Source organism: Equus przewalskii, chromosome X (genome assembly GCF_037783145.1).
Source record: "Equus przewalskii isolate Varuska chromosome X, EquPr2, whole genome shotgun sequence".
In the NCBI taxonomy this organism is placed as follows: domain Eukaryota; kingdom Metazoa; phylum Chordata; class Mammalia; order Perissodactyla; family Equidae; genus Equus; species Equus przewalskii.
The window spans coordinates 35,878,346-35,892,984 of record NC_091863.1 but is presented as its reverse complement, the minus strand read 5'-3'; the positions used below and the strand labels follow the sequence as shown (position 1 = coordinate 35,892,984).

At 42.9% G+C, this 14,639-nt stretch overlaps 1 protein-coding gene across 1 annotated transcript in view; it reads right to left on the bottom strand.

The window, feature by feature from the left end:
* LOC103540167 (amine oxidase [flavin-containing] A) overlaps nucleotides 1-13,895 on the bottom strand; it is a 61,046-nt gene extending 47,151 nt beyond the window's left edge. Inside the window, exon 1 of the mRNA XM_070605842.1 lies at nucleotides 12,337-13,895. Within this exon, the coding sequence (XP_070461943.1) occupies nucleotides 12,337-13,594 (1,258 nt within the window). The 5' untranslated portion in view covers nucleotides 13,595-13,895. The remainder of the gene's footprint in view (nucleotides 1-12,336) is intronic.
* Between the last annotated feature and the right edge of the window lie 744 nt (nucleotides 13,896-14,639).

The following is a 14,639-nucleotide window of genomic DNA, read 5'->3' as shown; positions in this document are numbered from 1 at the left end:
TCACCAAATACAACGTAGCTACTAAAAAAAGACTTCCTAATTAAATATTTACTTATATTTGTTATCAAAAGAGATTTAAAATCTCACATTAAACCTATTTCATCTTGCTCCAAAGAAATATAGATAAACCAAAGCTAAGAGCATTGTGCATTACAGCTCCTCCTTTCATTCATTTTCCATCATTTAATGGCCATATGGAATCTAGAGTGATAGAAGAAGCCTGCTCCTCACCCACCCCTCCTGGACCCCTGCCCGTCTCCAAGATAAGGAAAGGGTTTGACATGTAGCACGCTGGTAAATGGTTAACAACCATCTCTGGGCTGGGGGGAAGGGGAGGACACCTGATGTGGAGCATTTGAATTTCCATGGTATATATACACTCCCATGACGGCTGATTTCAAACTACCAGTGTGATTTCAAGCTGCCAATGTGATAGCACTGACTGTGGAACTGGGAAGAGCATTTGCGATCACGATCAGTCCTTTGGAGCTAGCAGAAGCTGGCTCCAACACACACTGTTAGAGCTATAGACTCTTGGCCTCAGATCAGAGAGGGGAAGGGTAAACAAGTCAGGGAGAGGGAGAGCATCTATTAAATCGGCAAGTATATGAGATTCATTGGGTTGTAGGGGATGAAGGACCACCTTGGAAAGGTGTCCCAGATTCTCAAGTGTCCTAGTGTCTTAAGTCTGTGATTCTCCCATGGCTGCGTTTGAGGGAAGAGGTCTAAGTGGGCACTGGCAAAATCTACCATCCCCTGCACCTGCACCAGGAGCTCTTCCTCTCCCAAATCACGGCAAACCGAGCTCATTAGGAAGAAAAGAGGCCTGCACTCCAGAATGCCCTGTGGTTTTCTATGAGAGTCGAGCCCGAAGAAGCTACATTCAAAAAGAGTTTGTCAAGGCCTTATTGTGAAAATAAGCATCTGATCACTTTCAAAATGCAAAAACCTGAAAACAGGAAAATAGCAGATAATCGCACAAGCAAATCTTAAATCACTTTGCAATTAAGTATTTTAAATAGGGATGATGAGTTTACAACAATACAATTCCTCTTCTGATTTCTCTCTCAGTAATCATTTGGATTTTACAGAAATGAAAATAAAGTAGGTTAATAGATTTATCAGAGAGGCTAAAAAAAAAAAGTCTGCCAAAAGCACACCTCGTTTGAGAGTTCAGGCAATTGCTAATCCTGGTTATTAGATCAGGAGAGCCTGGGCGAGATGATGTATACAGCCAGCACCAGTGTTGCCATAGCAACTGCAAACCGGGCTCCAGCTTCTTAAAGTCACTGCCCATGGAAACTCTGTTCCCACAGATTCTGCAGTGCTACCAAAGTCCTGACATGGCTACATCCTCATAGAAATGGTATAGAAAGTGATTAAACCTACATAGCGTACCTGGAGAAGGAATTAATATCTGCAACGAAGCCATGGAGGAAATGGTCCTCTGCTTCCTGAGATATAAATCTCTTGCCGTGAAACTTAGCTTCACACTTACCCCTGCCTTCTCCACCTCGCCAAGGGCCCTTTCCTTTACCTTACTTCTTCAAGCACGTTCACATTACTCTATTTTAGGGAAAAAAGGAAATCGCCCATTTGACCCGTGCTACCCTTTCCAGTTCAATTTCTGATTTTCTTTCAACAACAAATGATCCAGTGTCTCTACTTCCCTACTAGAGAAAATCTTGAAATGTAGTGTATTCCTCATGAAAAATGTCCAGGGACCCCACTTTCAACATAGACAAGTGATATAATCATCTGTCACACTCTGTCCCTGTTACCCCTGCTTTATTTTTCTTCTTAGCACACTTCACCACCTGGCGCTATATATACTGTATATGTATACTATAGTATATTTATATAGTATTATATAGTTTATATCCCCTTCACTAGAATTAAGCCCCCAAGAAAGTAGCGTCATTTAGGCATCTCAAGCTCAATATGTCTAGCACAGGACACTTGATATTTCCCCATAACTCATTCTTCCCCTAACGCTTTTCAACTCAGTAAAAGGCATCACCATTTAGCTAGTTCTCAGGTCAAAACCCTTGGAGCCATTCTTGACTCCTCTCTTTTCATCCTATACCTTATCCATTCAAGTGACAAGTCCTGTTGGTTGCAGTCTCAAAATACATTCTGAATCTGACTGATTCTCAGCACTGCAACCACAGTCACTCTTGTCCAAGCCATTGTGGCCTTTTGCTCTTGTCCAGGGTACCATGACCTCTTGCCCAGAGATCTACCTTTTAACTAGTGTGTTATGACCTTCTTCAGAACAGAAATGGGTTATACATTTTTGCATCCTTAGAATATAGCCTGCCATGTTGCAGGTGTTCAAATGCTTGTTGCAATAAACAGAAGAACCACATACTAGGAAAACAAAACCAAGGCAACAGAAAAGTTTCTAATGCTACTTAGATTATATTTATCCCAAGCAACTAAGAAATATTGACAAGGATAGGGTACCAAGTCACTTTAACCTTTATGCCTAAGTAAGTCAGCAGATTCTAAATACTACTAGTACATTTTCTGGTCTTTGAATCAGCATTGAGCTTTTTAGCAAAAGAGAACAGAGAATATCAATACGCACACAAACTTGTTCCTGACACATACAGTCATTTCTTTCTTTCCATCTACCTACCTATCCATCCCTATATCCATCTGCATTTTGTGCTTCCTTTCAGAGAAATAATTCTCTGCTATTGAAAAAGCCAAATCTTCTAATCCATTTGATGAGCTAAAAAGACAGTACTGTCTCAAATGATAAATAGAGGAAAGCTAACAATTAACTTCAATTTGTCCTGAATTCGACAGACTGTGTTGTCTAGACAGTCCTAATTTATTTGATTATTGTTCAGCATTCATCTTCACTTTAGATAAATGGATCTCACACAAGTTAGGGAATGCAATTACCCCTTAATTCATTATTCACCCCATTCTTTCCTTGAAAGTTAAAATACACCAGGGGCGCTCCATCCTGCTGTCCTCAGATTCTGCACACTAGGATGTGCTGTAGTTTAAAGAAATACTTTGCAAAATGTTTTATGGAACACTAGTCCTAGAGATGCTCCAGGGAAAAGTATCAACGTATCAGTGTGGAAGTTGGGACATATGCTGTTTCTCCTTCTGCAAAATGTGTGGCGCATACTGGCATATTAAAGGCCCTGATAAGTCCTGCAGCGAAGAGACCTGCTTAACTCTGCATTTCTCCACTCTCTGTATTTTTGGAAAAACTATACCTCAAAACACACTTTGGGAAAGCTGGTTTCATCTCTTATAAAATTGTTCAAATATTTACAGTAATAAACTCCCCTGGGCAGGGTCCCAGGAGAATAATGCCTAGAACACAAGCTGAGTGTTGAAACAAAGCTTTAGTTTAGCTATGGCTTATGCTCTGCTGGATTTCCTAGCTTTTTGTCTTTCTTCCCAGAAAGAGACATTTTCCTTCAACTTTGACGTTCATCACCACCTGGGGAATGTGTATAGTATATATCATATAGTAACTTTTTTAAGTTAACTTTCTATTTTCAGTGAAGTGATCTCTGGCCAACAGAATTCTTACCTAACGGCACGTTTGGACTCTTGGACTGAATACTCCAAGGACAATAAAAAGGGTAGTCAAACATTAACTCATACTGAAGTTTTAGAAACAATGCTCCCAAAGTAGGGAAACGGCAAAAGCCATAAATTTTGCTTAAAGCACATAGTGGGCTCAATCAACAAATATTTATTGAATGAATGAAGAAATAAATGAATGAATGAATAAATACATGTAGACATGCAAGAAAAAGGTCTTTAACTTAAGCCACAGCAAACTCATTTCATCTGGAAACGGTCACCTTAAAGGTCATCTTTGTTACATTTCAGAATTTATCCAAAACACACTTCTGTGAAGCATGATTTCCTTCACGAAATCCTTTCCTTGTCTGTCATTTCCTGCTCTCTTCTTTGAGCCCTGGCCAAACCCCCGAGTCAACCTCAAACACCAAGAGCACTTCTTGTTCATCGCTGTTATCTCATGACATAGAGGAGTCCTCCGCCTCAGACGGTCACTGGAGAGACAAATGGACTGACCGATGGACTAGAGAACTGAAATCTTCCATTTGGGCCAAATTTTGTCAAATGCCTTCCATGACCAATGATTTTTATAAGCTATTACAAATGCATATTCAATCAGAAACGTATATTTAATATCAATGGCTTCACTTCAATACTTAAAATCTGTAAATACCAATCTTGGAAAACTATTTTTAAAAAAATCACATCATCGGGGCTGGCCCCGTGGCCGAGTGGTTAAGTTCGCGCGCTCTGCTGCAGGCGGCCCAGTGTTTCGTTGGTTCGAGTCCTGGGCGCGGACATGGCACTGCTCATCGGACCACGCTGGGGCGGCGTCTCACGTGCCACAACTAGAAGGACCCACAACGAAGAATATACAACTATGTACCGGGGGGCTTTGGGGAGAAAAAGGAAAAAATAAAATCTTTAAAAAAAAAAAAAAAATCACATCAACCACCACAGCCTTTCATTTTCACCAGTGTTGTCTCCCCAAATGCTTTCTTCTCAAAACATATCAGGTTCACGGTCTTAATGTAGGAAATGCAGGTGCCTTATCTTTCAGCCTGGATGTCTTGACAGTTTTTATCATTGTCTATTTACATATTCATTACTAGTAACTGTCTAATGACCTAATGAATCCTTTGAATTCTTATTTTTGACCACTTCTGTGAAGTCCCAGTATCAGCCAAAAACATTTATGTTACAGGGACAGTGACACTGAAGAGGTTTCCATAACATCGGATGTTGGCCTGGTGCAGGGAAAAAAAAAGTCTATGCATAAAAATATGCATTTTTTTGGTGAAAGGATCCAATAACTTTCATCAGATATTCAAAGGAACATTCGATCCAAAAGGTTAAGAACCGCTGATCTAAACCATTCAAACAATGGCCAACATATTATCCTAAACACACCAGGAATGGATTTTTCAAAAAGGAAATAGATTCTTCATATAAAAGTCATTTGACCTAATAGGGTGCCCCATATTTTTAAATTTAAATGTCCATGAAGCAGTCATACGCCATGTAATATATTCTAAAATATAAATTACTGTGAAGAAACAGTCACTAGGTTTTAGAGAATCAAGCCTCAGAGGAAAGCAGTAATAAAGTTTACTGCAGTTCTATGAATGAGCCTACAAAACAAGCTCACTGAGCCGGGCTCTAGAGGGAGCACTGCCCTGGCGGTCAGTATTTTAGGGGTCCAACGTCAAGTTAAACAGCTAAGAATTTTGCGGCGTTTGGTAATTCACTCAACCCCTCTGAGCCTTCTTTTCTGCCCCTTCGAGCTCTTACAAGCTGTAATTCTTGAACATGGTTAATATGCAACTAACTCTCAAAGCCTATCATCTGGTTTTTATGTTCTGATTGACACTCTTACCTAATCAATCGATAGAATATTGCTATAAAGTGGGGTTTTACTTACTTTGGCCTAGCAACAACTAGAAAAGGGCTTGAAGCTAAGGCTCAGAAGAGCCACGGAGAAGGTTTGAATAAGTACCTGTAAGAGAGACCCAGACCCTGATTTAAGTTAGTGTAGGATGTCAATAAGAGAGATGACACAAACCATTTCCAGAATACACATGGAAGAAAAAAAGTGTTGGGGAGGGGTCTGAAAGAAAAAGCTGAAGAGAGAGACCTTTAGGAAGCAGACTAATTACTAAAAAAGGTACTGGAAGATATATAACATATAACTTAATTGAACCTCTGATTTTACAGATGACAAAACTGTGGTTCAAAGATTTTTAAGCTGCCCTAATTCATAATGCTAGATGATAACATAATAAGGAATAGGTCATCCAAATGAAAATACAAACTGCTGGTAAAACTATAAAATATTTTTCAAAACAAAAGGATAAAACAGTCCTAGCAATCAACTTGTCTCAAATGCTCCAATGTTTAACAATGTAACTAAACTTTTTTGATTCATTTTGTGCAGTTCTAAACACTCAAACTTAAAACGAAAAATAACAATCTATCCCTCTCATACATGCAAGCATAGTCTTCAAATGAGCCCTGATTGGATGACTACACTCTTGCACATCCTTGTATGTGATAGAAAACTACACCATAACCTCAGTCGTTTTGGGCACACCTGAATCCAAATACTGGCAAGATTTGTCATATGTAAAAAAAGGATATGTCATGCCTGCACAAAGATTGTATGACCCAATATTCACCAATAACAGGCTTCCACATTTCTTTTTGCCAATTATTGGTCTCTGTGATCCAATTATACTACAGTTATACTATACTTATATAATTATACTATACTTAGATCTATTGTTAAATATATTTTTCACATTGGCTGAGAATTATGTATAGATTTAAATCAATTAGTATTGGTCAATTGCTAAAACTGCCCATTAAATGTCAGATAAACCTTCATTCAACTGTGAAGATATTAAAAAATCAGAACCCAAATAAATGTAATTCTTGTATTCTTTGTTCAGCATAAAAACATTTTATAGGGGCTGGCCTGGTGGCGCAGTAGTTAAGTTCGTTGTGTGCTCTGCTCTGGTGGCCTGGGGTTCACCGGTTCAGATCTCAGGTGCAGACCCGTGCACTGCTTTATCAAGCCAAGCTGTGGTGGCATCCCACATAAAAAATAGAGCAAGACTGGCATGGGTATTAGCTCAGGGACAATCTTCCTCAAGCAAAAAGAGGAGGATTGGTGGCAGATGTTAGCTCAGGGCTAGTCTTCCTCAAAAAAAAAAATTATAAAGTAAAAGTACCCTAGTTTATTTTAGAGAAAAAAAAACACAAAATAGGGACAAAGGAGTGTCCTACAAGGCAGAAAATTAATGCTCAGCCTGCACTGAAGCTCAGAGTATCTAAATAATTAAGTCGTCAAAATAAGTGGCATTTTTTTTAATGTAAGCTTTTCTTAATCACTACAAAACCACACAGTACATGCTACCAAATTCTGGATTAAAATGCTCCATGCAGAAATGATTCTTCAGGGTGACATATTTCAGCAAAAAGGGAAATTGTGGTATGTTGTGGATTCAATTGTCAGAATTGAGAACATTAGTCAATCTTCTTGCAAAATGGCTTTTCTGTCTCAGATGATGAGAAACATTCAGTCCCTGATGATTTTATGCCAAGTTCTGGGTGGCTAGTGTTCTCAATTCTTTTAGTTGAGCTCAGCTTGTAGAAAAAAATACATAAGAGTTCTATTGCTTAGACACTATATGGAAATATCTCTTTTTACATGACACTTGGAATTTAATTTTTAAAAAAACATGGAAAAACTCTCTAGTCACTGAGGACTATCCAGCATTATGACTAAAGTGTTTTCACTGTGCACTTGCTAACTGTTGGGCAGATGTGGCACATTGGGGTTATCTCGATAGCTACCAGGATCACATCCCCAGAGGCACAGTAGGCAACTATTTTCCTTCCCTGGAACTCTTGCCATGGGCTTCAATTAAACACTGCTCCTGTATGGCTCACAGCCTCACGCCTCCGTATCTGTGCTCCTTCATTTTTCCATCCTCTTACCTGTACCTGTTAAAAATCCTACCTATCTCTCAGGGTCCCAGCACTTTGTTCATATTCATAACATTAGTATTTCTCTCACTGCATGAATGTCAATTATTTTCTCACTTGATTACTTCTTGCAAGAGGATTGGGTGCCCTATGGGCAGGGACACTACTTACTCAGCTTTATATACCTCTTTCCCTTGATCTAGCCGCTACTCAGCATATGGCAGAGGCTCTCAAAATGCTTGAACGAGTCCAGGCACCAGAGCCACCTCTGCTCCTAATGAGTTGCTTTGAGGGGCAGAGCATTCCTTTTCCCTAGAAGTGATTCTCTGGCTGTAGCTTTGAACACAAAGGGGATGCTGCCAAGAGGATTAAAATCTTAGGTGATTGGACTAGACTGTCTTTTAAAAATCCCTTTGGCCCAAAGACTCTGAAGCATGCATTGTCTTTTGGAGGTGGGCTTTTTTCCTCTTTTCCTTTTTTTTCTCTCCCTAAAGACAGCCAATTTAGAAATTCTCAGTTAAGGCAGATTTTAAAATCTTACACCACTGGGTTTCTGTCATTTGTCATATCTGTGTCATCTCACGAATAAGAACTAGTATCTAAAGTCAGCGACTGAACTGCTACACTTAAAATAAAATCAAGAAATAAAGACAGAAAATGTGTGAATTGCTAGCTATAGATTATAAGCTCTACAAGAAGAGAGAAAAGTTAAGGGGAGTCAGAGTGATCAAGGAAAAAAATGTTTAATCAGGTATTGAAGAATGGATAGGATGTGAATGGTCAGAGAGAAGCATTTCCATATAAAGAAAAACAAAAACAGGGAAGGAATGGAGGGACAAAATAAACATGGCGGAGCACTGAGGACAAGAGAGCAGTGTGACTGAAGCTCAGGTCCATGTTGGGATTAGTGGAAAATGCCACCAAAGTAGGACCAGATAATTGGGGGTGTGGAGGGGAGCTTGAAAGGCTGGTGATAGAACCACTGAAGGTCCTAAGCAGAAGAGCAAGGTGATGAAAGAAGTGTCTTTTTAAAAAAATCCTATCTTCATGTCTGGGAGAACACTGCAGGATGGACATGAAGGGAGAGCCCAAAAGAAACGGTGGACACCGGGAAGATGGTCATCACCTCGTGAGCTGAAGGGGTCAAGGGTCTGTCCTGGGGACAGGAGAGTCACCAGAAATAGGGAAAAGGAATAGCTCAAAAGAGGAGTTAGAAAGATCTGTTGACTGAGTGTAGAAAATAAAAGAAAAGAATGTGTCAAAAATGATGGAAAGGATGGTGGTGCCAAGAACAGAGTCAAGGAAGTGAGGAAGAGAAACTGGGTTGGAGGGCAAGGAGGCTTATTGGACATGCTGAATACAAAGTAAGAACAAGACATTCAAGTGTGAAATACCCAGGAGCAGAAAAGCTATGGGACAGTAGTTCAGAAAAAGATAAGGATTCAAACCAGAAACTTAAGAGCTCCCTATAGATAAGGGAAACTTGAAGGCCTAGAATGAGAAAGAAGAGAGTACATAAGAGCCCAAAAGTGATGAACAGCTGAACCTCGAGGCCATTTCAAGACTAGAAGTTCACAAGAATATGGGCACAATGAAAGGGATAGAAAAGAAGCCATTAGTATGCGCTAAAAATTCAGGATCCAATAGTGTCACAGAAAACATGAAAGGAGTTTCAAAAAGGACTTGGTGATAGATGGCGGAAGATGGATAGAGGCCAGAGCACGTGAAAGATACTACTTATAAATGAGCAAGTGTTTTCCCCTCTAACTACTAACATAGTATATAAAATTATTTAGTCAGTGAGTGGGCAGAAAAAGTGATTTTGTGGCTGTAAGAATGCTGTGTTTTGTGTTTTGTAATGACAAAGGGAGATATTTTAAGATGCTGCTATTCTTTGGGCAAAGATACTTATAAAAAACGAAAGATAATTCTGTTAATATGGATCGATTTTGAGGACTGTCATTTAGAATTTGTACTCTTGTGGGAGCTATTTTGTTATATAATAGGAATAACACTGCATATACATATATATATATAGAGAGAGATCTCTCTCTCTCTATATATATATATATGCCATATATTATAAGTGTGTGGGTAACATATTAAAATGTGCAAGTCCTGGGGCTGGCCCCGTGGCCAAGTGGTTAAAGTTCCATGCACGCCACTTCAGCAGCCTGGGTTCGCAGGTTTGGATCCCAGGTGCAGACCTACTCTACTCATCAGCCATGCTGTGGAGGCATCCCACATACAAAGTAGAGGAAGACTGGCACAGATGCTAGCTCAGGGCTAATCTTCCTCAAGCAAAAAAAGAGGAGGATTGGCAATGGATGTTAGCTCACGGCAAATCTTCCTCACACACACACACAAAATAAATAATAAAATAAAATAAAATGTGCAAGTCCTGAGAAAAGTTATAAGACATATCCAAAAGCATTTAAAACTGATATAAGGACTATTAAGTAACTCATGGGATACTGTTAACCACACACAAAGATGATATGTTTCTGAGTTCTTAACAACCCTTGGGAAGTAATGCCTCTCACCAGCTCATGAAACACCCAGTCTGTGTGCAGGCTTTACCCTGAGCCACATTTGCATCTACTTTTATTTTAGTTGTAAACCATCTGGGAAGGCACCACAGCCAGAAAGCAATGTTTCTGGTCAGTTTTGATGTTAAAATCCCTCAAATCTGACTGATAGAGATGGTATTAGGGGAAGCCCAGTGCCTTTTCCACTGTCATTGATGGTCTGGAAGCTGGCTTCTGGAATAGGAGTGTGAACTACTGTGCAAGAGATGCACTCTACTTCTTCCAAATGGAAATGAACAAATTAATAATTAATAGTGACCATGGACAGATCCAGGTTCTGAGGGGTCTGAACCTTATATAATTCGGGTGCCCTCCTGTAGGAAAAAGAATGCAAAATTAGGAATACAAGATTCAGTATGAAACTGGTTAATTATTTGGAGTGAGAACCAGAGGGGACCAGCAGTGGCAAGGCCATAAAGCATAAGGGTCATCAGCTACATGGTAAATCCACCTCTGCTCATGACCAACTACTGAGGGAGAGTGTGGAAAGGGAGAAAGGGCAGATAATCCAGAAGAGGAAAAATAAAAGATAAAAATGCTCCTTAAGGAATATGGAGCACAGAACAAGAAAAAGACAAGAATAAAATCCAAAAAGAGTCCTGAATTGTGAAATATGGATGGCATAGAGATGGCAGAAGAGACAGAACTCCTAATCAATTTACACAACACATTATCATCATATTTATTTTCCAGTGACTAACAATCATATTGCTTCTAGAAGGCTTGCACAGAAGGACTAGGTTTTTGGAAACACCAGTCCACTTCATTGCAAGCACTCAACAAGTGTTTTTGTGGAATGAATAAATAAGTGAATGAATGAAGGGAAATACTTGTTTTTCTTACTCTGCTTTCCTCTGATGCTCCGACATACATGCACGTTTTTGCTGGCACTGGCTGGAGTTGTCAAAGAAACAGCTCATGTCAATCTCTTCCCTGGTGATTAAGACTTTATCCTCAAGGGGCTAAGTCAAAAGCTATCTCCACTCAAAATTAATTTGTAAGCATGTTCAGAGTCTCCTTAAAAGTATCATACATAAAAATGGCTAGTATGGGGCCACCTTACTTACTCCCTCCCACATTCTTTCCCCCTCTTTCTAAATCAGATCCTGCAGGTATATTTCAGAAATTATTAACACCCTCCTGGGCGGTAGACAGATTATTGTGGGATTCTAGCCAGGACTGAAACACATTTCCTAAATTTGAAACATTTTATCAATTATGACAACAATAAGTGACTTTAATATATCAATCATGATGAGGTTTCCAGGAAGATACTGAAAAGCCTCATGCACCGCTCAACTGGTCAGCTACAAACCCAAGCCAGGACTAGGGGAACCCAGGCTGGCCAGCTGGCTCATCACAGGACAAGATTCAGGAGATGGGAGCTCTTATGAAAGGACACAACAGGGCATTCCCCGCTCTGCTGTCAGCCCTTGCTTCACAAAGGGATTCCCTTAGGGGCAAAAAATGCCCTACACCTTCCTGCAAGTTCTAAAAAAAACCAGGGGGAGTAGGTTAAAACTAAGAGCCCACCTCGCTCGCTTTTTTCTTTCTTTTTTTTTTTTTAAAAAAAAAAAACCTTTTCCTAAATGATTCTTCTTCACTTACTAAATTTTCTAAGGAAAAGTGCTTAGAGAACAGCAGGACTGAAATAAACTGAAATAACACTATTACTACCGTAATACTACAGAAATCGGTATACCGATGTTCTGTTTAGGGCAAAGGACATGAAATCAGTGAGGCAAAGCAGTCACCTCAGGAATTAGAAGACAAGAGTCTTAAATGGGAGAAAATCCTGTCAGCCACTTCTCGGCTAGGGGATTGGACCTCGGAGAGTTACTGAAACTCTCCCGACCTCAGTTTCTTAGTTTTGTAAAATAGGGGCGAATATAATACCCACCTCACAGGATTGCTGAGGATTGAGAAAATCCACGTAAAGTCCTAAATATGACTGCACAGCAACAGCTAATTAAATGTCAGTATTTAATAGTGGCAGTAGTAAAATTATTGTTCCTGCCTCCTCTCCGTTCACACCACCAGTAAAACTGGCCCAACCCCCACTCCCACCTTGCAGGATCCAGCCGGCCACTCTTGTACTCTGGCACCCACAAGAGAGACCCCCTAAACGCCACGGCGCTACTGCAAGTCCCCCACCCCAGAGCCAGCCAGGTCCCCTTAGGTTACCACAGCGGTCCACACTAACCTGAGATGCCGCCTCCTATCACGACTACGTCGAACATGTGGCCTGCCATACTCGCCTTCTCCTGACTCGCCATGATCGGGCTGAGACTCTCCCCAGGCGTGGGTATAGGAGTGGGGCCCGCCAATGGCGGGGCGGGCCCTTCTAGCGACTCTCGGGGGGAGAACGGGGGCGGAGCCAATTCTTCCACCGATACCCAGGAGGAGCGGGTCAGTGAGGGCGGAGCAGACTCTTGTAATGACACCCGCGGGGAGTTATTGGGTGTAGGAGGTCCTAGTACCGAATCCAGGGAGGAGCTGAGCGCTAACAACGGGGTGGACTCTAGTACCGACGGTTGGGAGGAGCCCGAGAACGGGAAAGATGATTGTTCTGAACTCCAGGGGGAGCTTAGCACTGAGGGCGGGCCGGACTCTAGTACCGATGATTCGGAGGAGCCCAAGAATGGGAAAGATCCTTGTACCGAACTCCAGGGGGAGCTTAGCGCTGAGGGTGGGAGGGACCCTAGCACTGACACTCGGGAGGAGCCAAAGAATGGGAAAGATGCTTGTTCTAAACTCCAGGGAGAGCGTGGCATTGCGGGCGGGACGGATCCTCGTACCGATGCTGGGGCGCCCGAGAATGGGAAAGCTCCTTCTACAGATACCTCGGTGGAGCGGGGTATTGAGAACTGGATAGACTCCTGTAATGACACTCGGGGCGAGTTATTGGGTGTAGGAGGTCCTGGGGGTGTAGAGAGTCCTGATAGCTGGGGGGAGCTGGGCAATGAGGGTGGGGCGGATTCAAGTACTAACAATCTGGGGGAGCCTGAGGGCGGGACAGATCCTCGTACTGATACCCGGGGGTTGCGGGCGTCCGGGTTAGAGGCTGGGGCGGCCCCCTCGGGGGTGCTCGTGCGGGCGGCAGACATGAGGATCCAGTCGCTCAGGCCGTGGGCTCCAGAGCCGTAGAGACCAATCTGGGAGTCCGTGTGAGTCCTCGGGCTAGGACCGGGGCCGGTTTGGGAGGGCGTGCTGGAGCTCCCGGAGTATGCCGCATCTGATGTGGGCGCGATCGACAGGTTGCTGGAAAACAGACGGGAGATGGTCCGCCACTCAGAATGGACGCTCCACCGGGACGTGGAGGACGAGGCGGAGCCCAAGGGGGAGGCCGGGTCCTGGATCTGGGCAGCGGTGCCCCTGGCACCGGGCGCGCGCTGTGCCTCGCGCCCTTTCCTGCCGTTGCCGCCGCGGCCGCGGGAGGCATCCGGACTTTGTGCGCTCATCTGTCTGACTCGCGCCGGGGGCCGGACGCTCCGCTCGCCTCCGCCCCTCCCCTACGGGCGCTCGCCTCGGCCCCACTGTCCGTAACCGCACTCCAGAGGCCCACCCCGGGGGCCTGGCCCGCTCCGGGGCGGGGAGATGAGGAGCGGAGGCGGCCTGGCTCCGCCTCCGCCGCCCTCCCAAAGCGCGCTCCAGGGGAGCTCTCCCGCCGGGACTGGCCGGGCTATGCCACTGAGGGGAAGGGGGGCGGTTCCCAGGCGGGAGTGTGGGCGTGGCTGCAGGGGGGTTTCAACCTGGTGCTTTATTCCAACGCTTTAACTAAAAGGGGACTGGGCTGGGGTGGGCTAAGGGAAGCGGGTTCATGAAAGAAGGGGGCCTGGATGGCAGGGTTGCAGGGTCGCCGCCCCACTTGGTCTGGCCTCTTTGTGACGTCACGGGGGGACCGGGTGAGGTCTGCGCAGCCGCGCAGGGGGCGGGGTGAAGTGGAAACTTATTTGGGGGAGGTTTGGCAATTAGTGGTTTTCTGTGGAGTTTTTCAAGCTGAGGTGCTTAGCCAAAATTGAAGCAAGTAGGCGAGAAAATTAAGAACTCAGCCATTACAGATTAAGTGGGACCTGCAGTTTAAAAGCGAAGGTCAAGGGATGGTTAAGGTGCAGAAACAAATTAAACAAGAAAACATGTTTCCCCGTCCTACTGAAACGGATATTTAATGCATAGATTTTTGCTGTGCAACCAGCCTCTTGTCTTGCTAGTTTTATTCTTTCCTTAAATTTCCACTTATCCTCCTAGAGCTGAATTTATCATCACTAGAACCCTCAAAAATAGATGTAATTATGACATGAATTTAGAGTAAATGATGAGAACTCTGGAAGTTAACTAGTGTCCATTCCCACCTATAATCATTTCTCCTGCCCCCCCCCATTCTGTATCAAACAATATCTTGTTGAAGAAACTCTAAGGAAATAGAAATTTAGTCTTTTATCCAGTTTTAATAGCTTTTACTTTCTAGAAAAGTTGAGACTTAGGACTAAATTGGTATCATTTTTG